The sequence below is a fragment of the Panthera tigris genome, chromosome D3 (assembly GCF_018350195.1).
Source record: "Panthera tigris isolate Pti1 chromosome D3, P.tigris_Pti1_mat1.1, whole genome shotgun sequence".
Classification (NCBI taxonomy): domain Eukaryota; kingdom Metazoa; phylum Chordata; class Mammalia; order Carnivora; family Felidae; genus Panthera; species Panthera tigris.
Window position 1 is genome coordinate 93,289,930 of NC_056671.1, and position 23,111 is coordinate 93,313,040.

General features: G+C 61.9%; 1 protein-coding gene across 1 annotated transcript in view; it reads left to right on the forward strand.

Moving 5' to 3' along the window:
- Nucleotides 1-23,111, forward strand: part of NFATC1 (nuclear factor of activated T cells 1) — a 102,428-nt gene that overhangs the window by 41,532 nt on the left and 37,785 nt on the right. Inside the window, 3 exon segments of the mRNA XM_042961765.1 lie at nucleotides 1,040-1,180; nucleotides 11,497-11,552; nucleotides 15,866-15,998. Of these exon segments, the coding sequence (XP_042817699.1) occupies nucleotides 1,040-1,180; nucleotides 11,497-11,552; nucleotides 15,866-15,998 (330 nt within the window).

The following is a 23,111-nucleotide window of genomic DNA, read 5'->3' on the forward strand; positions in this document are numbered from 1 at the left end:
AGGAAGCATTCTGTAGGCCTGCCACACCCACTGGCCGCTGCCGGAACGTCACCTTTCCAGGGCCCCTCTTCTCTCACCCGGTCGTGGCTGTCGCAGGACACTCACCTGTGTCCCTGGCTCACCTGCCCGCCCGTCTCAGTGGGGGTGTCTGTGTTTGGCTCCCTCGCCTCAGCCCCCGGGGACCCCGTCCCCCTGATGGCCGTCTCATGACCCCTGTGTGGAGCCCCACGGACACCTGTCCCCACGCCTTGGCGTGGCCTGTGGGTTAGCTGCAGGCGGCTCTACGTGTCTGAAGTGTGGCCTCCTCCCTCGGGCCCACTGGTTGGGTGAGAATGCATAGTGGCCAGGGAAGTGGCCACTATTTCTGCCCGGAACAGCCTCGGTGCCCCCACCGCCCCGCGTCCTGTGCTTTCCAGACGGCCTGACTCCCTGCGCTCAATGCCTTGCTGCCTGGCCTTGTCCCAGCAGACCCCAGCCTCTCTTGTCCGCCACTCCTGGCTGTGACAGGGCCTCCACCGTGAGACCCCACTCCTCCGTTCGTGCTGGGCCCGCGCCCCCACGGCGCCCAGGGTGGGGTCTCGTGGCTCCCAGCTTCCAAAGCCCACACCCCGTTCCCACCATGACAGGGTGTCCCGAGGCGGGGTTCCTTACCCGGGGCGGTGTGTCCTATCCAAGCAGAGGCCGGGGTCACCCTGGGGAGCCGGCACGTTTACCGCACGGAGGCGTGCACTCAGACTGCACGTGTGCCCGCGCACCACTGAAGTCGCGATCTTTGCGCACACACGAGCTGATGCGCCTTCGCCCCTGTGTGTGCGTCATCAAGCGGACCTGCCCCGGAGCAGCAGCCGTGGGGGCGACCAGCTGTCGCGTGCGGTCGCCCTGTGCTCCGAGTGCGTGACGCCCCCGCACCAAACCCCAAGGAGCCCGCGGGAAGGGCCCATTCCTGACCAGCCGGCCGACCCTGGGGCGCCCTCCTGGGGCTGTGGCACGAGGTGGGGCCGGGGCTCTAGCTCATTCCCCCTGTTGTGACCCCGCGCAGCCCAGCGGTCGGCCCAGGAGCTGCCCCTCGTGGAGAAGCAGAGCGCGGCCAGCTGCCCCGTCCTCGGTGGGAAGAAGATGGTCCTGTCCGGCCATAACTTTCTGCAAGACTCCAAGGTCATTTTCGTGGAGAAAGCACCAGGTATCTCCTCTATAACAGACTGTCTGCATGTTTCCCGCTTTTGCCGCCGGGGTGGGGGGTGGCTCCCGGGGGCGGAGCGGGGCCGTTCTGGGGTTTCCACGCCGCACAGCAGGAGCAGATCACCGAGCTCTGGGTCAAGGCCTGTCCTTAACGCGGCCCACATCAGCGGGTGTGGGGCCACCCCTGCTCGCTGGCCGTGGCGGCCCCTTGCCCTCGGCCTGGCCCGGACACACGTCTGCTTCCTGGCTTTGGGTGGCTGCTGCTCAGGCCGTCTCGGGAGGCGCTGTTCTGCCCTGTGTAGATGATGGCTTCTCGTGTCAGAATCGCCGCCTTGGGAGGTGAGCGTCCTGATGCTCAGTGGCCGCGGCGGCCGTGGGACCCGCACTTGGCTCGGCGGCCTCCCCACACCCCCGTGGCGTCCTTCAGGCCCCAGAGATGCAGAGGCGGGTGCTGCTGTGGGCTCCCAGCCGTGGTGTGGTGTGTGTGTGTGTGTATGTGTGTGTGTGTGTGTAGACTGCTGGGTGGCAGGTGTAGACCTCCGAGTGCAGAGCGGAGCCCAGGTGTGCGGCAGGGCGGATGCAGGTGTGTGCACGCCCGCCCCGCCCCAGGAGAGGCCTCTGGGCACTCATGAGAGTAAAGCAAGGGGGGGGGGGGGCAGGTGACAGTGCGTGTGGCCGGTCCCTCCGGAAGCTCTGGGCAGCTGTGGTTTGGAGGCCGGTCCCCATTGAGCTGGCCAGGCAAGTGCCCCCCACGGTGCTGCCACCGCTGGGCTGCAGGGGGCCGCGCCCCCGCTCAGCGTTTTCCGGAGAGCATGGCTGCAGGACCCACGCTGATGCCGAATCCACAGCGGTGCCCGGTGTCCACAACGGGGTCTTGATTTTGCGCAGGAGGCTTAAGTGCCTCCATCAAAACGGGCCGGCAGGTCCTGTGTGCTCAGCTTGTGCCCGTGTAATCACGCACGTGATTGGAAAATGTTGTGAATTATGGAGAAAATCGGACCAAATGTGGTGATGATGAGAATTTGCATCGCTGGACACTGTTTTTCGGAGGAGGCTAATTTTGAAATGATTTAACGTTTTGAGCTTAAACATACGAACAAGTACGCGTGGGGGAGGGTCGCCAGGTGCCGTGCTGCGACTTGGCCTGAGTCACTGCTTTTCTGGCTGCTGCACAAGTCCACGCGGCTTTCTTCCTCCTTCCTGAACAGTCGTCACCTTGGCGCCACGGTGGGACCTTCGGGCGCCTCCTGGGTGCTCCCCGCCTGGTGGGCACCGTGTGGCTTCTTTGGCGGGGCGGGATTCACCTCCCGGCCGTCCTGATCAGCCCCCGCATGCGTGTCCACTCCAGGGCCTCACGTGCCACGTGGAGGCTGGCTGCGTGGGGCCCTCCCCCTCCCCCTCCCGTGGCAGCCGGCGAGGCGTGGGTGTGGGTGGTGACGTGGTCACAGCTCGTGGCCACCACCGGCAGGTGTAAACACTGTGCTTTCACGTCTGGACGCTGTCGGTGGCTGCGTGTTCGTATTTAAGAAGATGGTTTGCGTGTTCACGCGTGTATGTGAAAGTCGTGTTTTCAAAAGAGAACGTTCTTTCACCTTTGACTCCAGGCACAGGTGGCCCTCGTGCCACTCCTAACGCATCCTGACGCCCTCTGCAGCCGTAACTGGGCTTTTCTTGGTTGATTTTTTGGAGATACCGCTAAAGCCAATTTAGGTTAGGGCCGAGCTGTTCTCTAGGCTTCCGACGAGGTCACTGCCCTGTTGTGAAGTTCAGTCCCTAAACCACCAAGGCCAGAATGTGAGCGGAGAGACCTTGTTGTGGGAGTCCTGAACGCGGGCCCTGTTTTCCCAGCTGCTGGGGTGTCTCCGGGGCGCCCCCAGCCCCCGCACCAGCAACCCAGACCTTTCTGAGGGTTTCACGGGGCAGTTCCTGCCTGGAGGGCCAGCCACAGCGGCTACGCCTCCATGAGAGAAGGGGGTTGGAGAAGGGTCTCGTGGCACCTGTGGCCAGAGCGGCAGTCAGTGCACGGGAGCCAGGAGTCCCGGTAGGCGGCTCTGGGCCTCCGGTGGGCGTCAGCGGGTCCCTCGGGGCAGCCCAGGCAGGATGAGGGGCTGCAGGGACATCAGGATGTGTCACACAGGACGTGACAGCACAGAGCTCTGGCTGTGTACGTGATGGTGCTTTCCAGAAGAGCCCTGTAGTTTTTTTTTTGGGGGGGGCCCTTTACTGTGTTTTGCAAAAGGTCCCGGGGTTAGAAGAGCCTTTCCTTTGAGGACTGGGGTCAGTGGCTGTGGCTTGCACGTGAGACGGTGCTGCTGAGCGTGTGGAAACCTGAATGCACTTACCCAGCGGGGCCGAGAGTCCAGTGCTGGATGCCTGCATCGAGGGCTTGCCTGCGGACATCGTGGACATCCCTGTGCGGGAGTGAAACACTGACCGGCCCTCCCCCCACATCCCTGGCAGTGAAGATCTCTGGAGCTGCCCTCAGCGGTGTGGATCAAGCATGTATTTGTACACGCGTGTGAACGTTTGAATCAGCCCAGGGGACCCTCTCATGTTCCACACGTGTGAAGACATCGCGTGGAACGTGAACTCGCTCTGCTCTGGAGGCAGGGCTGAGGTGCCAGAGCCGAACGTGTCACTGGTTTGGATGTGCCAGATCACGTCCCTGACACCGGGGCTGCAGGTGGCTCCGAGCGGGCTCCTGCCTGTTCCGTGGTGATTCCTGAAAACCGCAAACAGAGCCTGTTTCGGCTTCTTGGCCGCACAGCAGACCTCACCCAGACTTAGAGGCTTCAAGAACAAGCCCTTCCTTTGCTGGCAGTTGTGTGGACTGGTCTCAGCCCGTGGCCTCTCCCGTGGCCCCCGTGAGCTGGCAGGTCGGCTGTGTTCTGTCTGCACGGTCTCGGGGCCCTGCCTGGCGTCCTCAGCTGCTGCCACACCCACACGTGGGGCCTCTGAGGTGTAAACGTGGAAGCCAGTTCATCGGGCCACGGTGTGAGCACCCTTCAACGCTGGATCGCTCCCTCGAAACCTCTTCGTGGGGCGCTCAGACGCCCCCCCACCACAAGGCCCCAAGCCCCAGGTGGCTCTGCTGTTCTCTCCCATCAGCGGCTCCTCCTGAGCTGAGCCGCCGACCAGTGGGCACTCTGGGAGGCGGCACGCATCCCACACCTGCTCCCGGGTGGGGGATGGGCAGAGGGGCTCTTGATGGGTGCACCCGGTGGACTGGATGGTCCGTGGGGGCGGCAGCCGCCCCCACGCCCCTTCCGGGCCCCTCCAGCAGTGGGCAGGGAAGGCGCTCAGCGGGCGGTGAGCCTGAATCCCCGGGCCCTGCCCCCGGCTGCACCTACACACGCCCCTTTGTGATCCTCACCAACCTGCTTCTGAACACCCCTAATCCTGGTGCTGTTGTGAACAAAGTCCTTTCGGGGGTCCAGGTTCAAGGTGAAAAGGCTTGTGGGAGGGAGGGGGCTGCGGGGTCAGCACACCTCCCTCCCACGGGTTGGAGATGTGCCCGTTTGCTCCAGAAGTAGGAAAATGGCCACTTTGCTGTAAGAGGCTTCTTTGGGCGCATCCTGGGGGCTGAGTGTGGAGGGGGAAGTGTGGGCCCCTGAGCTGTCCATCCTGGGCCTGTGTGTCTGTGCATGTGGCACGGCTCACTCCTCACCTGTGCCTCCCGGACGCTCTCAGACCATCGGCACAGACGATTTCGTGTTCACGGGCGAGGCTTCAGGCCGTGGCCCGGAGCAGCGGAAATCTCACCTCCCAGCAGAGGGGGCGTGGGGGCCTTAGGTGATGTTTCTTGTTAAGTATGCACCTGGTCGCAGCACAGGCCTGGACTCCAGCGGCCAGTTTAGGAGTGGTGTGTGCAGGGTGTCTGTGTCAGGGCGTGTGTGAGCAGGTGTGCGTGTGTCAGCGTGTGTGAGTGAGCAGGTGTGTGTCAGGGTGTGTGTGAGCAGGTGTGTGTGTCAGTGAGTGTGAGCCCGTGTGTGTCAGAACATGTGTGAGCCCATGTGTATGTGAGCAGGTGTGTGTGTGTCAGCGTGTGTGTGTGAGCAGGTGTGTGTGCCAGTGTGAGTGAGCCCGTGTGTGTCAGGTCATGTGTGTGAGCAGGTGTGTGTGTGTCAGCGTGTGTGAGTGAGCAGGTGTGTGTCAGGGTGTGTGTGAGCAGGTGTGTGTGTCAGCGTGTGTGAGTGAGCAGGTGTGTGTCAGGGTGTGTCAGCATGTGTGAGTGAGCAAGTGTGCGTCGGGGTGTGTGTGTGTGAGGTGTGTGTGTCAGTGTGTGTGAGCCCGTGTGTGTCAGAATGTGAGTGAGCCCGTGTGTGTCAGGGCATGTGTGTGAGCAGGTGTGCGTGTGTCAGCGTGTGTGAGTGAGCAGGTGTGTGTCAGGGTGTGTGTGAGCAGGTGTGTGTGTCAGTATGAGTGAGCCCGTGTGTGTCAGGGCATATGTGTGAGCAGGTGTGCGTGTGTCAGCATGTGTGAGTGAGCAGGTGTGTGTCAGGGTGCGTGTGAGCAGGTGTGTGTGTCAGCGTGTGTGAGTGAGCAGGTGTGTGTCAGGGTGCGTGAGCAGGTGTGTCAGTGTGTGTGAGCCCGTGTGTGTCAGAACATGTGTGAGTGAGCCCGTGTGTGTCAGGGTGTGTGTGTGTGTGAGCAGGTGTGTGTATGTCAGTGTGTGTGAGCGAGCAGGTGTGTGTCAGGGTGTGTGTGAGCAGGTGTGTATGTCAGTGTGAGTGAGCCCGTGTATGTCAGGGCATGTGTGTGAGCAGGTGTGTGTGTGTTAGCGTGTGTGAGTGAGCAGGTGTGTGTGTCAGCATGTGTGAGTGAGCAAGTGTGCACCGGGGTGTGTGTGTGTGAGGTGTGTGTGTCTGTGTGTGAGCTCGTGTGTGTCAGAGCGTGTGTCAGTGAGCAGGTGTGTGTTTCAGTGTGTGTGAGCCCGTGTGTGTCAGAATGTGAGCCCGTGTGTGTCAGGGCATGTGTGTGAGCAGGTGTGCGTGTGTCAGCGTGTGTGAGTGAGCAGGTGTGTGTCAGGGTGCGTGTGTGAGCAGGTGTGTATGTCAGTGTGTGTGAGCCCGTGTGTGTCAGGGCATGTTTGTGAGTAGGCGTGCGTGTGTCAGGGTGTGTGTGAGTTCACGTATGTGGTCTGTGGGTGTGGGTGTGAGGGGGGGCTTGTGTATGTGACGAGCCTCCTGTAGTCCTGGGGTGTGGCCGCCCCCCCCCCCCCCCCCCCCCCCGACCGCACAGCGTGGCAGTGACAGTGCCGGGAGCCCCAGGTGCCCACCGCTGGGCAGAGCCTGCAAGGTCGTGTTCCGCTCCCTCTGGTGGTGGCGGCCATGCCTCCTCCTCTGCCCTGCGCTGTGGCCATGGCTGCGGGGCTTCTGGTCCCACTAGCTTGGTGTGTTGGTTCTGAAGCGTTTCTGGAAATTTCCCAGGTACGGACGCCTCCAGCTGGCGGTGCGGCTCGCATGCCCGCAGGTCATGACTTGGCGAGAAAGAAAAGGGTCTCCTGGCGTGGATGTGGGAGGGACGGGAGGACGGCCGTCCACACGGACGGCCACTGCCACCTTGCTCCCCCGTGTCAGCGTGCCGAGGGGGTGATGCCAGGCAAGTGTTCTCGGGCAGCCTCTGCGGTGAGAGTCCCGCGGGCCCGGGGGCCCACGCGGGCACCGGTGTCCCCGCACAGCGTCACCTGTGACCGTTCCCAGGGCTGGTGGTTCTGGAAGCCGCCCGTCTCCGCTGAGCAGAAGGAAAGCGGCAAACCGGAGCGCCGTGCCACGAAGGGTTTTTCCTTACGCCGCGGCCTTGGACTTGAGTGCTGGCCCCACGGTTACACTGAGACGTTTTGAGTGGTCTCAGGAGGAGCCCAGCCGGAGAGGAAAGTCAGCTGGGAGCGTGGCCGGTGCCACAGGACAGCCGGTCCCAGACTCGCTCTTCTCCTGGCTCAGCTTCCCTCTGCTGATGTCCCGGGATGCGACCTGATGCCCGTGGGGAGACACAGCTGCAGCCCAGCCTGGCGGGCCTTCCATTCTCCTGCAGGGCTGTCCCTGTGGGGTCCCGCCATGGTCTCTGGGGTCCACACCCCAGGGATAGGGGCGGCCGGTGGAGGCTCGGTGTGACCTCTGTGCCTTCCCCAGTCCTTCCTGGGGCCTGGTGACCCCAGCACTGGAGGGCCCGTCCGCAGGCCCCCACGGGGCTCCCCAAGCCAGACCAGAGGCCTTGCGTCCCTGCCGTGAGAAGGTTGTCACCGAAACTTCTTTTCTCTGGGCTGGTGACCAGTCTTTCCCTGAGGTCTGTGCCAAACCACGCCCAGCCCCACACCTCCGATTCGGCACCCCGGGGACATCCAGGACGTGGGCACACGTCCCTCTGAAGCGGCGAGGGAGGCAACTGGAGGCACCTGGGGGGCCCTCGGTCTTGGTGGGAAGGGGAAGGGCACGGGAAGGGGCAGGTGTTGAGGGCGAAGCTGGACGGAGAGGGACCGGCTGCCTCTGCTTCCTCCGAAGGCCGCCTTGGAGCGTGCCGCACGCAGCCCTTGCACGACTTCTGTCTTGCGTTTGCTTTGTTGAGGTACAGCTCACAGAGCACACGGCTCAGCCACTTAAAGTTCAGTGGCTTGTGGTGTGTTCAGAGCCAGGCAGCCATCCTGCTAATTCCAGAAATTCCCCAAAGAGACTTTACCTGTTAGCCGTTAACCCCGTTCTCCCCAGCCCGGCCGCTTCGGAGCTGACTTCCGTCCCTGTGGCTCTGCCTGCTCTGGACGCCGCCCCGGAAGGACAGGGCCCTGCTGTGCGTAGCTCCTCGCGCCCACAAAGAGCACGCATCAGGACTCTGTCCCTTTTAAGGCTGGGTGGCTTCCTGTCTTGTGGATGGATGGCGTGCTTAGCCTCCTGCAGCGGCCGGACTCTGGGGTTGTGCCCACCTCTTGGCTCGTGTGCTCCAGTGACCGCCTGTGCACGCGTGGGCCCCCGTCCTGGGGCACGCGCCCAGGAATCCCACGTTCGGCCACGTGAGGAAAGCCCAGGCTGAGCCCCAGGCCGATGGGTGATTTCCTTCTCACTCTGGAGTCTTCTGCAGGAAGCAGACTGGTTGGAGCAGCTCTGGGGGCGCCCCAGGGTGTGAGGCCTGGAGGGGTTTGGGGGGCTTGGTGGGGGGGGATGAAGACAAGCTGTGTGGGGACCCTCCCGCTGACCAGAACAACCCCGGAGCCCCCCGCCCTGGCCGGCCCCGACTGCTCCGGGGTCAGGGTGCCGTCTCCCCTGTGGCGCCCACGGGAGTGCAGAGGGGCCTCCTGTTTGCACCCCCGCTCGCTGCCTTTCCTGCCAGCCGGCAGCCCGGGGACAGGGCGCTGTGGTGCTGGTCCGCGCCTGTCTGGGCTGAGCCCGCTCCCAGAGCCGGCAGCCGGGCACGGGGGGGACGTGTGCGCGGCCAAGGGCCCCAGGGAACGAGGTCCCGCCACTCAGGTGCGGGGTCCTTCTGACGGGGGCTCCCTGCTGTTTCCATTCTGGCCATCGGCCAACGCTGTGACTCGGTCGAAAGCCAGTCACGGGCGTCTGCGCCTCCTGCGTGCCGGGGACTCGAGCGTGCCTCCGGAAAGCAGCCGCTGCTCCCGCGGAGGCCGGGGACCTCCACGTGTGGCCCCGTCCTCCCCGAGCCGCCCCGGGAGGTGTGTGACTAAGAGCCGCGCTGTGGAAGCCTCAGGGCGGGTGTGGTGGGGAAGCCTTTCCGATGACTCACGCGGCAGGGAGTTCCCTAATGGTTTGGAACATTTTTCCTTCTGGGCTTGCGCACAGTTTCCCCGCTGAGGCCTGCGGAGCTCTTGATAAGGCCGCAGCTCCGTGGCCGTGGCCGTGCGGGGCCCGCTTACCCCATGGAGGCTGAGGCTGTGCTCAGCCAAGGAGGACGCCCTGAGGCCGGACGGCAGGGCCCCACGCTCCCAGTTCGGGGGGCGGGGGGGGGTGGGGGACGACACCGGCGACGGGGTCCTGCTGGCACCGTGCCCCGGGGAACCTGTCCGTGACGATCAGCCACGCTGAGTGGCCGCGATGCTGCCATCCTGACACACAAGTGGACGGCCACTCGTTTAGGGCCCTTAGTGGAAACAGAGGGACCACGGCGTGCTTGTCCCCATGGGCTGTGATTCACACAGACACGAAGACTCAGGGAAAACAGGGCCAGAGCCCTGGGCCTTTGAGACCGCTGGTTCCCGCCCTGCGGGGTCTCCAGAAGCCCGGCTTTAACCAGCGTGTCCGGATGGGCCTATGCTCTGTTAGTGAGTGACTCTCGGGATCGATGTCTGGGAGAGCTGACACGCGGCGTGCACGGTGGACCGTGTGGCTCGCCGACCCCGGGCAGCCGCTCTGACGGGGGGACCCTGCCCCTAGGCCCAGGAGGGGCTGGAGGGGCTGGAGGAGGCCTCTGCCGGAGCGCTTTCTTGGCCGGCGGGCCCCACAGAGCCTTCCGTCAGTTTCCTTATTCGGATGAGCCTGCAAGGTGTTCACAGGGAGGCCGAGTCTGGTCTGACCCCTCCTAGAGGATGGATGGGGTGCTCGGCCCCCTTGTGGCCGTGTCCCTGGCCCCTCACGGGCCTCGACCTCCCTCTTGCCCCCTGTGTGCTCTCTGCACCTCGACAGGAGGCCTGGACACACTCGAGAATTCCTCAGGGAAACTCGAGCCGTGGTTATCACCGACGGGCAGAGACTGGGCAGTGGCCAGGTTTGTCCCCGCTTGTGACTCCCACAGCTGTGTCCCTCTGAAGTTGTTTTAAGAGGCACAGGAACATAGGAGCTGTGCTTACAGGAAGAGTAATTTTGATTACCTTAAGCAAGCAGTGGGTGGGGACCCTGCCCACGGGGCCAAGGCCCGTCTGGCCTGCGCGGCCCGGACGAGCCTGCCCCGTCCCCGAGCTCGGCCCCTGGAGCCGCATCCCTGGCTCACACAGCTCGGGACCTTCCGCCAGCTCAGGGACCGGGGTTCACAGAGATGCTTCCGCACCCGCGCCCTGGGCTCACGGGGCTCCAGAAAGTTAGCTGCTTTGTGGGTCTTGATGCCTTTAAGAACAGCAGAGTGTATTTTTAGTTTCCTGTTATGTTTTTCTGGAGGAGACGTGGATGCTGCTCCCTTGGGCCGCTGGTCTGCATTTTATCACCGAGTGGGTTCATCTGGTGGGTAATTTGTGCTGGGACTTCAGGCGTCCCGAGAGGCTGGTGTGGTCCTGGCACACAGACGCTGCTCCGGGCTCTGCGTGACTCACATTTCCTCCCTCTGTCTCCACCCTCCACCCCTGCCTGCCCGCACTGTGAGGCAGAAGAAGGAGATTTTGTCTACTTTATTTATAATTTCTGAATTGTAACGCACGTACATCTCTTCTTTGAAACCAGAATGGGAGCGGGAACTGCGTCTGGCTGTAACTGTTTGGGGACAGACTTCACAGGAGATGGGGAGGAGGGAGGTCTCAGCAGGAGACGGACAGCTGTTAATTCCCAGTAACCACCCAGCCGGGCCCCGTCGCGCTGGCCAGCCATCGAGGGGCCTCCAGAGGCCAAGAGCTCGGTTTGCAGTCGTTCCTGCCAGTGGGCTTCTCGAAGCTCCCTCCCTCCAGGCCCGGCCCACGGGACACCGAGCCCTTTCAAGGCCCATCGGGAGCCTTTCTACCTTTTTTTAAAAACACGCAAACGGCCACTGGGGCAAAGTTAGAAATGCCGTGCTCTGTGTTTCTGTATCCCGACGTGGCGAGAAGCGGTCACAGAAAGGATTCTCTCGCTCAGCCGGCCGCAACTCTGAGCAGAGGCGGGATTGTGGCTCCCGGGCCCCGACTCGTTACTCAGAGAAACTCTGCTCCCAGAACGCACGCGGTAACCAGGTCTGCGCTTCCCGCCCCTGCACCTGGAGCTGGAGCCGGCGGGTCTGAGAGCCAGGACACCGCCCGGGTCCGGGTCTGGAGACCACGCGCCGTCTACCGGGTCACCGGCACGTCCCCTGTGTTTACGAGCCCTCCCGTGGCTGCCGCGGGGCCGGGGCGGCGAGCCTGTGGACGCGGGCAGGGTGGGTTTCGGGGCGCTCGCTGCCCGGGGCTCCCTCCCGCAGAGCCCGGGGTCTTCGGGCTCCACGAGGCTCCTCGCCCCCGCGTGTGGGCCTAGCGCGTCCTCTCCGGTGGCAGCGCTCACACGACGTTTTGCTGTCGCGCGTTAGCAGCCAGCACGGTGCGAGCAGACGGGGCTGTGGTCTCCGGGGCGGCCCGCGCCTGGTGGAGGCAAGGGGATTGGGGTGGTGTGCTGGACAGGGCACGCGGGTAACAGCCTTCGTTCTGCCCTTCTCTTCCAGACGGTCACCACATCTGGGAGGCTGAGGCAAAGATGGACAGAGGCCTGTGCAAGCCGGTGAGTAGGGCTTCCTGCGACACGAGCCGCTGGAAACACCGGGGTCAGGGTGCGGCACGCGCCAACGGCGTGAAGGGCTTCCTGACACCAGCGCTCTCAGGACCCAGACCAGCTTGGGGCGGCACAGCGGGGTGCCCCGTAGGAGGGGACCCCGCCCGCACAGGGAAGCCTGGGACCCTCCTGCGCGGTAACTGCTCCCGGTCACGTGGTGGGCACTGTGGGCACGGGGCCTTCGCCACCCTCCTGCCGTCGTCGTCGCCAGGGGCCCGCACACAGTGCCGCCGCCGTCCGCCAGGAAGACCGGCTGTTCGGAGCCGCCGAGCGGGCGTCGCACCTGCCCGGGCTCGCCAGGCCGCGCAAAGCTCCAGCAGCGTCCTTGGCACGACCTCGTCTCCCGCCACTCGGTAGACTCTTGTTCTGCACGTGAACTGGCTGGATGTGAAGGCGGGTCTCCGTGCCGCTGATTCCATTTTGCCAATTAGCTGGTGCGCTTGCGGGCGCCGGAAGGTGGCGGGGCAGGTGCCCGGGCCTCCCTGGTGCCGCCGCGAGGATCCCGGGCCGCAGACGCCCGGCACACCCACACGCACCCACACCGCGTTTCTCGGCCTCCTTGGCTCTTTTCGCACGTGTCGGTGCCCACGTGGTTGTTTACGGGGGACATTTTCTGTCTGGGATCACGCAGCGGGTCCAGCTTTCTTACGGCTCGCGTTAGCGCGGCCCGTCTTCTCCGTCCCCGAACTTTCGTCCGTGCCTTTGTGTTTAAAGTGGTTTCTCGCAGACCGCAGGTAGCTGGGTCTTACTTTCTGTCCACTCGGACAGCCTGCTAATTGGCGTATCTAGAGCGTTAGTGTTCTGAGTGATTGCAGACGCGGTAGGATTAACGTCTGCCACGGAGTGTGTGTGTGCACGTGCGTGTGTGTGTGTTCTCTGTGATCCTAGAAGAGCAACAGTCTTCAGGCTGACGCAAAACACACTGTGGCCGCAGGTGACCGTCTGGAAAAATTCAGAGTTCTTCCAAGCTCGGTAGCTCTTGCCCTGGCCACGGGCACAGGTGTGTGGGCACAGGTGCCACGGGCACAGGCGTGTGGCCCTTCTTCTGACAGTGGGGGGACGTGGGGTGTCCACCTGTTCAGAAATCGTGTCAGGACAGTAACTTGCTGCTGTCTTTGGGCTCCCGGAGGCCCTGGCTGTCGGAGCCGGGGGACGGGGAGCCTTGGGTGGAGGGGTTTGCCGAAGCCGTCAGGTAACTGATCTCTGCCCTGCTGCTGGTGGGGCCTGAGTCACTATTGGAGATGCCTGTCCGCCGCGGAGATGGCTCTTTGACGGCGGCTTGGTTACCGCAGGCCCGGCCCTGGGTCCTCACGGGTGGCTGCATCGGGACGAAGCATCTTTTCTTGAGACTTACGCCTCCTTTCCCAAAGCTCTGATCCGTTTACCAGAAGCCTGTCCAAGTGGTGTCTTGTGGAAAAGATTCCTCCCTGGTCCCAGGGAAACTTGTGCTCAGGACCTGGCTCCCCTTCCGTGCTGTCTGGGCTTGGTCCCGCGCTCGGGACCGCGCACAACGCGCACACGCACGCTCACGCACGTGCATGGGCTCCTTCTGGCCCCGGGGCATTTCTTGCTGCCTGAGGAGCCCTGAGCAAGCGCCGTGGGCTCCGGGCGCTGGGCTTCCAGAAGAGGGTCCCCCGGTGCAGCAGGCCCAGCAGCTGAAGTCCGCTCCAGACCACCACGGGCCTCGTGCGCACCTCCCCTGAGCAGGAAGAAGAGACCTGCAGAAATCCGGCAGCTTTCTCTATCGGGATCTTTCCTGCCACGTTTGTGGGAGGTTTCGTGTCACTGGGCTTTCTTTTGCACTTTGAACGGTTGCAGGTTTTATTTATTTATTTTTATTTATTTATTTATTTATTTTATAATGTAGTAATAGAGTCTTTTTAACGTTTATTTATTTTTGAGACAGAGACAGAGCATGAACAGGGGAGGGGCAGAGAGAGAGGGAGACACGGAATCTGAAACAGGCTGCAGGCTCTGAGCGGTCGGCACAGAGCCCGACGCGGGGCTCGAACTCACAGACCGCGAGATCGCGACCTGAGCCGAAGTCGGACGCTTAACCGACCGAGCCAGCCAGGCGCCCCGGTTGCATGTTTTAAAGGGAGCTTAGCAGTTGACAGCTGCGCGTTCCAAAAGAAACGTAACAGTACGTGCGAATGATGACGTACTTTATCTCTTAACTGAGGCTTAATTTTACATATTATTTCTAATGACAAAAGGGTATTTATTCGTTGCGGAAATTTGGAAAATGCAAAAAATGAGAAAGAGAATAGAAGCACCTTGTGTAATTTCACCACTGCTGACGTGTGGGCGTGTGTCCTGCCAGGCTGTTCCTGGTGTGGGTGTGCGTGTATTCATACACGCGTGCCGTGGCTGTCATATTGAATGTGCCTTCTGCACGAAGCGGGATTGTGTTGCACACGCAGTTTATACACTAGCAGGAGCCCTCAGCGGGGTTCCTTGCTCCGTGGGGTTCTGCGTGCCACCTGTAATGCCTGGTGTTTCTGTGGCGACACGTGTCCTGTGGCTGCATATTCCCCCTTCACCGTGCTCCCGGGAGGACGGTGTCGTGCACGTCCTGTTCGGAGAGGTGAAGCGTATCAGCCTGTGCCCGCATCAGAACGCGACCCCCAGTTGCCTCCAACTTACAAAAACCAAACCCGCAAAGCCCAACTGCTGACGAGGGCTTCCCTGCCTGGCACGCCCGCCCCTGCCCCACGTGACCCGTCACGGAGACTCCCGCTGACGCCTCTTTGTAGTCGTCTCCTCGGCGTCAGCGAGACCTCTTCCTTGCTTGTCTTCTCTTCCGTGGACGCTAGACTCCACTCTTTCCTCCACAGTGGCTCGCCCCCGGTGGGCGCCAGCTGTGTGCGGAGGCCGGGTGGGAACCCAGACCTGTGCTCCCGAGCCAGGCTCCCGACCACGGGCCGCGCCGCCGCCCGAGCCACCTCCTGGCCAAGACGCGGCACTGACATCCCCTGTAACTGCAGTGCAGCCACCCTGCGCAACGCCCGTCCTCGGCACCATCGGCTGCACGTGCACAGGGTCACGTCTGCAAGGGGCCAGACGCTCAGGCTACTTGTTGCTTCTTCCAAATGGGATGCAGTTATTGAGACGACAAAACCACGTAGCCTGGAGGGAGCGTGGTCCCAGGGGAGGGGCCCAGAGCAGCTCTTGGCAGCAGGCTGCTTTGCCTCGGTTTCTTTATCTGTAACAGGAACAGGTTGGGCCCAAAGTTCTGTTCGGTTTCCTGTTTTAATATTCATACGATTCCGTTACTAACCTGATTCAATCAATTTTGCTATTAAGCTGGGTAACAAAACCCGATACGATGCATTTTTCTTATACGTTTTCTTTGCTTGTTAACTTAAATCATTCGACAAAAGCAATCGAAGAAACATTTTGGGTGTGAGATCCTGTCCCTCCCGTGAAATCCGGTACAGCATGAGCCCCCGTGAGGACGTCGGCACTTTGGTGCACTGCACGCTGTCGGCTGGGGCTCAGGCCCCCTGGCCGCCAGCCCGCGTCTCCCACAGTGCCGTGCTGCCTCATGTGCCTTGTTTTATAGCCGCACTTGAAGGAGCGCAATTTTTGTGAAAATGTCGTCGGTTCGTATTTTAAGCCATGGGAAGGTACCAGTGCCCACCACAGCCCCCATCCCGATCTGTGCTTTCTTTCTAACTGTCCACACGCCCCTCAACCTGCTAGGGTCGAGCTCACCTGTTTGAGGGAGTCTGGGAGGCCATGACGGGCTTCGAGCCTTCGTCAGAGAACCTGTCCCCAGACACGTGTCTCCAGGAAGCCCGTCTCCTGGGTCTTCAGCGTGTTGCCTGAACAGGGGCTCACAGCTCCATCCGTGGGCCAAACGTGGAACTTGTCTCTAGTTTCCAAAGGCCACTGACCCCTTGGGTTGGGGCAGGCAGATACATCCGGGTGTTCCAAAGACCGAGTAGCTCCTCTCTCAGATTAGCACCAGCGGCTTGTCTCTGGGGCTGAGTCGGTGGATGTTAGCTGAAGCCCCCAGCCTGCCTCCCCCCACACGCTCCGCATCCACGGGCTGCCTCGGGGGGGGGGGGGGGGCTGGCAGGTTCGATCCGCCCAGACGTGCGCCCGCGCCCCAGGCAGACTCTCTGCGGGCAGCTTCTTCCAAGCAGCCCGCAGTCGGGAGCTGCTCGCCGTGGCCCCCACGCGGGCTGTTTACTGCAGGGTGCTTCGTGTTTGTGAGATGCTCACCGTCTCCCTCCCCTCTGCCATTTGCTCGCCAGAATTCGTTGGTGGTGGAGATACCGCCTTTCCGCAATCCGAGAATAACGAGCCCCGTCCAAGTCAGTTTCTACGTCTGCAACGGGAGGAGGAAGAGGAGCCAGTACCAGCACTTGACCTACCTTCCTGCGAACGGTAACGCTGCCTTTCTAACCTTAAGCGCCGAGAAGGAGCCCGCAGGGTGCTTTTCCTAAGAGACGCATAGATGCCAAGATGCTGTCGGGGTGAAGCGGGGTATGCGGAAGCTGCGTTATTGTCCTGTTGACAGGAACACGTCCTTGAGTCCTAAAAAAAAAAAGTGAAGCTTTCAGTGTATTCTCCTTTATTACTGCTGTGGGTGGGGGCTGCATATTGGGATAATGACGGGTCATTTTTGCTGGCCGCTTGCAAATAGAGAATGGCCCGAGGGGAGAAAAAGTGCAGCCCTTTTGCGCCCAAAGGCTGAGGTGGTCTAGGTGTGTGTTTAAGTCCTGTAGATGTGTAAGGTGGGAAACCAAATAGTTATCATTATTTGGCAGGTGCCTTTAGAAGTAAACCCGTGGCATTGAGCCTAAAGGCTGGTGCCTGATGTGGTCATTGACTAACATTACCGATTTCTGTGCTCGGGCTGAAACCCCCACCTCACATCTTTGGTCGAATTATTATTATGCACCTTCCTGTGACCGTGAGGCTTTCAGGCCCAAGGACCTGTCACTCAACCAAAAACCACCCTCGTTGAGGTTGTGTGTTTACGCATTCTGAGGATACAGCCTTAGGACTTAGAAGACAGTTCACCTTTTCAGCTTTCTAAGGTGTTTCCTCAAAGAAAATACCAGCGTTTGCTTTTGCCCCCCGAATGTCGTCCCCAGAGCATCGCCTGATGCTCTGAGCGGTCCCAGCTGCGGTCATCCTGGATTTCGTTGTGTTTTGTGTTAAGGTCATCAATGGCGGCAATCTTCTTGTATGGTAGCTTCTGTTCTAAAAGCTTAGGAGATTCGTGTGATTTAAGAGAGAAGTTATACACTAAAAACTATTGAAAAAGCAGCCATGTTGCTATCTTGGTGAAGGCAAGATTCTCTGAAGGTTTTCGTTTTCTCTGACTGTAACACATAATACCGAGTAGATGATAGAAAGCCCTAGAATATCCGTGTTGATAGCAAACCGTTAGAATTAACCACTTTGGGGGCAAATGTTAGCCGTGCCTTTCAGGATTTGAATGATACGATCTTGTTGTGAAATTACGTCATGAGACTGCACACAACATAGCACCGTGTGCCCGTGAGCCGCTCACGCCAGGCCGGTCTGGTCTGTTCTCTTGCCTGCGACCCCGTCCTGGGTTATGTGGTCTGCTTCGTGCAACTCGGTGAATCCTATCTATTCTTGGAATAAGGTGCAATATATCCTACAAAAGAAAATATTTAGTGGTTTTGTGAAAATGTAATGATTGTATGCTAATTAAACTTCAGGCGTGGTTGACCGAAAGTTGAACGTTTCAAAGAAAACCAGGCCTTTTAAGAAAAATTGCTTTCTAAAGCGGTTTAGAAAATCTCTAACGTTAGTGTTTCCTGCAGTCCCCGCTCCAAGTTCACGGTGCCCCGAGCAGTGTCAGGGGTGGAGGGGCCCCCGCCTGTGACCTGCACATCTCTCCTACGGGGGGGGCACGCTGAGCCCCCAGGGACATGTTACTAAGACAATGGGGTGCAGAGGGCAGTGTGTGGGCCATCCTGTCTCCCCGCCCTGCAGCGGGAATCACATCCTACAGCCTTATCCCACGGGGTCCTGACTGCGCTCCACCCCAGGGCCCCGGCGCCCCCCTCTCCCCCCTGCCCCAGAGACCTCGCCGCCCCCCTCCCCACCCCCTCCATCCGCCAGGCGCCCCGCCGCCACGTGCCAGGCACCTCACACACGTACTCTGGACTCTGTTCCACTTGGACCTTCTCTCTGTAGCCGGTGCTCCACCCCAGACGTCGTCTGTCCCCTAGCGCAGGGGCCAGTGACTGTGGGCTGGGCGTACCTGCCATTCTGCTGGCCTGTCTGCCTCTCTCAGGCCTCCGTGACCCTCCACGCTTCTCTCCTTGAAATTTGCTTCCAGCCCCTCGGAGCCTGAGGCATCCTCGCTGTTGGCCCCTGGGAGCACCCGGCCCTGGCCCGGCTTCCTGGGGCGGCAGGCGTCTGCTGCCCTGTGGGGTTGGGACGAGGCCACGCGCCGCTAGGCTGTAAGCTCCCTGGAGCAGGACCCTCGGCCGGGATCTGACCTCGTGGCTGAATCGCGGGGTCTACCCTTACGTGGCTTTAAGAATAAATAAGTGAACGAATGAAAAACTGGAACTCGTGTGTCTGGTTTTCGGTTTGGTGTTTCTCCTGCCGTGCACTCCCCAGGCTCGCCCGGCCGTGAGCAGGACGCACAGACCCGCACTCGGCACCTAGACAGCGCCCCCCACCCTGTCCCCCTGGGCTGAGTCTCCCACCTCACGGACCGCGACTGTCGACTCTGAGCCCAAAGATGCGTGCTGTGCTGTGTCGGCGAAAGCTTTGTAGCGGACGGGGCGTGCCGCACGGACTAGAAGACATCGGCCTGTTTGGGGCGGGCTCCCGTCTGAGGGCAAGCACAGCGGGGCCCTGGCTCCTGTGCATTCCGACGGCAGGTTCTTTCCAAGGTTATTAAATGTGCTGTTGAAACGGGCAAGGCTTTGGAAGTAAGTCCTCTTAAACTCTACCCGAAAAACTTATTTTCACGTTCAAATGTGTAAAATCAAGTGCCACTCTAGTGTTTCCGTCAAAATTAGCCATGGGTACGGGTGATGGTGTGGCCTCAGTTGTCCTCGTGGTGGGCTCTCAGACATGTGACCCCAAGGGACAGTGCCCCCGGGAGGCCACCCTCATGCAGAGAGGTGGGGACGCTCACTGCCCCCGTGTGGCCCCTGGTGGCGCAGGTGTTGGAAGCGAGGGGATCAGAGCGTTTGTTGCTCGGGGATGCGTACTCTGGTCGCCTTCCCCGCTGCTGGGCTCAGCTCGCCGGTGACCTTCTGACAGCTGGACGGCAAGCGAGTTGACCGCGGCTCCCTGGGATGACGCCCTCCTCTCTTTCCGTCTGCACCACACGCGTCTGCGGGGCCTCCGGTCTCAGGGTCATTCCCAGCGGTCGACCTGGAAGAGGCCGTGAGGCATCACACGCAGGGCCTGCCGGGCTGCGATGGAGCACGGGCCCCTCTCTGGGTGTTGGCCGTGGGTGTGACGGGGGGTGGGGGTGGGGGACGGAGTGCGCACCTGCCGCTCGTGCCCCGGGGCAGCACCTGAAGGCAGCCGTGAGAACATCCGGTGCGATCCTGGAAGACGCCGCAGAGCACACGGAGCCAGAGAGGTTTTCTCGTTTCCTGCGTGTCACTGTTCCTGTTAACTGTGCCTCCCGCGGCCCCTGCAAGGAGCGCGTCAGGCCCCTGGCTGGGCTGTGCGGGCCGTCAGCGCCCTGGTGCCCGCCTCGGGGCGGACTCTGCCGGGAGCAGGGGCACCTCTCACCGTTGGGCCAGCTCGTGTTAGGTGTGGAGAAGGACTTGACCCGTGGGCGGCGGCTCCTGGGATTGAGGGGAAGAAGAGCGTCCACGTCAGCGGTGACTCTGTGGGCTCATGTGCCCGACGGCTGCCCCAGTGCCTGGGACAGGCAGGGAGGGGGCAGGAGCTCAGGCAATAAGCATTTCTGCTTATGGCCTCAAACTTACATACCGAGGTCAGTGTGTCTTTAAGATGAGAAAATAAACGGTGACAAATTATCGAGTCTCGGAGAGTGCGTCTTTGTGTCTGAGATGTTTGTAGTCGGTTTCCCAGAAGGTGCCTGTGATGGCTCCTGGCCCCTGCTCACTGTCGCTTGTGGCTGAGCAGGTAGCGGTCCTGGAGTTCCCCCAGGATCAGTGGGGATGGCTTTGGGGACACACCGTTGTTGGAGGTCCCAGGCAGCCAGAGCCCCCTGCCCTGGGCCCTGCCTGTCCACCACCGGCAGACAGTAGAAGGTCACGGCCGGGGACCACTTGGCATGGGGCAGCTCCTCTAACAGAGCGCTCTCGGGACGGGGGCAGGGGGAGCTCGGAGCCAGGTGGCGGGGCCGGGGCTCTGTGGGCCCGACGTCAGCAGCTGGAGGCGGCACCACGGGAGGAGCGGGGCTCACCGCTCGCCACGGACCTCGCGGTTACGGTAGTTGGTAGCCCCCACGAGATAGGGAGCGGAGGGACGCTACGCCTCCGCCCCGGCAGGTGCAGACAGGAGTGGATTCTCTGTGTTCCGTTTGCATCGTGTGGTCCGGAAATGAGAGTCCCCAGAGTCGAGGCTGCCGACGGGAGGAGCCGGCTGCGAGCGGCCTGCGGGCCCGAGGGCCAGGGCGGTCTCCCTCCTGTGGCCACCTGCAGACCCAGCTCTCCAGGGGCGGCCCCGTCTGCAGATGGAACCACGGACAGCGGCTTCCAGTCCCGTCAGCCCAGTGGCCTTGTCTTCACAGCAAGCTCTGGGTCTGCCTTTTCCACTGAGCTTTGGGCCTCGTTGCTTTTCTGAGTCCTTCGCGTTCAAGTTTGGTCCCAAAGTAATTGCCTCCACGAAATCCTGAAGATGCTTAGTAGTGACTCAGCTGGGAGAAGCTTCACAGCCCCTCGGGCCCCCGGGCCCTTGTCGCAGCCCCCAGGGCTGGGTGGGAGGGCACCCTCTGACAGACTCCTCTGGGCCGGGCCTCACCGGGGCACCCACTCCCCACGTCCCCTCGTCCTGTGGGTAAGAAGGAGGTGGGCTTGGTCCATGCAGAGCTCGCGGAGGCCGAGTTTCCTAGGGCGCTGTGCCCCCCACTTCTTCTGAAGAGGGCTGCGAGGCATAAGCACGTGGTCCTCGACCCCTAGGCCCTGCCGGGCGAGCGTCCCCACCCCACCGGATAGGAGCTGGGGCGGAGCCCGGCAGGGCAGCCTGCCGCCGTCCACGGCGGGGTCCGCCAGGCTGAGACCTCACCCGAGCCCCGTGTGCGTGCGGCCGGAGCTTTGCCTCTCACGGAAGACCTTCGGGGCTCAGAGCAGACTGCCACGTTTCTGACCCACGGGTATGGAGGGTCAGGTTGGCCCTGGTGGCAGAGGGGGTGTCCGTTCTGGGGACTCCTGCCCACCCTGGACTCCCTTCTCAAGGCAAAGCAAAGTCAGTGGTGCCCGTCCCATGACCCCAGGACACCCGGCTTCAGGCCCGCTGTGGTCAGTGGCACAGCTGGTCCCCGTGGACATTGTGGAATGTTCTTCCCGAGTCAGCTGAGCCGTGTGATAACCACACCGCCGAGCGAGCACGTTGGGAGTGGGGCCAGTGCACGGTGCACGGCTGTGAGCACTTTGTGCGGGACGCTCTGCCGTCGCTTCTCGTCGGAGCCTCGCACAACCTGCGTGAGGCTGATTTTATTAGGTCCCCACGTTTACTGGCTCTCCTGCTATTCCAGCCAGAGACTGAGGGACCGGTGTTCTGATTTCTGCTTCCACATCTTCAGCCTGCCGTGTAGAGGTGAGGGGAGCTGGCTGTCCAGTGTAGCTGGGTCTTCCTTGCCCGCAGGAGCCAGGCCCTGGATGTCCTGGGTGGGGACCGTCCCCACCAGCCTGGGAGGAGCTGGAGAGGGATTCGGGAGCCATCCTCCAGGCTCAGGAAGGCCGGCCTCCTCCTTCCGTGGAGAGATTCGGTTTCCCGTATCACCTTCTGGACGCCGCGTCTACCCGTGCTCGTCCACGTGTCGCTGGCCCTGCCGTTGGGTGTCGGGTTCGGTCGTGAGAGGCCCCCAGGTGGCAGAAGCAGGGCTCAGGCGAAGGAGAAGCGGAGAAGCGTTTCCCTCCCAGGCGCCTGGCACCCCCCAGTCAGACACCCTGACCACCAGGTCAGACGGCACACGGACCCTGACGTGCTGGCCACAGGGAGAGGATTTGAACTTGCAACACACTGAGGGGTGGACTGTGGGACGGGGCGCCTGGGTCTGAACCTGTGCGAACGAGCACGAGTCCGGCCTGCTTAGGAAACGGGAGACCCACTCCACAGGGCGCGCGTCTGGGGGGACGCTGGGGGCCGGGGAGTGGGGGTGGCAGTGCCCAAGGCTCCTTCACAGAGTCCGTGCTGCCCACGGGGACCAAGCGGAGGGGGCGGGGCACGGGCCACCAAACACAGAAGGACCACGTGCTGTGGATGGGCGTCCTGTCCCTGGGAGCCTGGTCCCGCCAGCTGTGGGGGAGGCAGCCCCCTGGGCCCTGCCCAGAATCACAGCCGTGGGTGCAGCTGCTTGGGGGCAAACAGCAGGACCGTGGATCTCATTCCCTCCAAAGGCGGTTTTGGCCATTCCTGGATGAAAATGCTCGATGCGTCTCGTGGCGTGTGTGATCCAGTGTGACTGGTCGGCAGCTCCCCACAGGTGGGGACCCAGAGGAGATGGGGGTTGGCGCCCCATACGGGGTTCCGGCCCCATCTCTCAGCCTCGGTCCCCACCCGCAGGACCGGTGTGATGCCACCTGGTCGGGATGGCCGTTGCTGCCTGGCTCCATGGAGCGTCCACAGCCCCGTGAGCCCAGAGAACCCTACCTGGCTGGCAATGTGGGAGGTTTGGCGTAGATGCTGGTTAAGCTGTGTGGAAAAGACGGGGTGGAGTCCCGAGTTGAAATGCCCTCCGTGTCCGTCATCGCGTGGCTCGCGGGTCGGGGTGCGTCAGCTGGCCCGCTGGTCCCCCGCCCCCGACCAGGCCCCATTCCTTCTGGGCTCCGGGTGTGGAAATGGTGCGTCCTGCCCCTTGGGGTGGGCCCTTCAGGTGGCTGCGGTTACTACTTTGCCTTTCTCATTATTTGGAAAAGTCATGCCCTGAAGTTATCATCGTGGGTGTTTATACTGACAGTAAAAGTGGGGCTTTAATGTCAGGCAGCGAACAGAAAACAATCTGATCTTTGTTCTCTAGGGTTTAGAACAAAACCCCTTTTGTCCAGAACCGTGCAGGGTACCTGGGGAAGTGATCCAGGCCGACGCAGCTGGGGTCACTTGCACGCGTGCGTGTGCAGGGAGAAGGGGGTGGTGGGGGCGGCCCCCTGCACCGTGTGGTGGCTTCGGCATCCGGGGTATCTTGGCACGAGCCGTTGCAGATGAAGGGGTTCTGGGGGCTGGGACTCCGGGCCGGTGGGTCACATCTGGGGAGGGCTGCCCGCAGGTGGCCGGCAGAGGTCACCTTCTCGCCGCGTCCCCGCACGGCAGAGGAAGGTCTCTCTCTTCCCTGTAGGATCAGGGCTCCCCGGACTT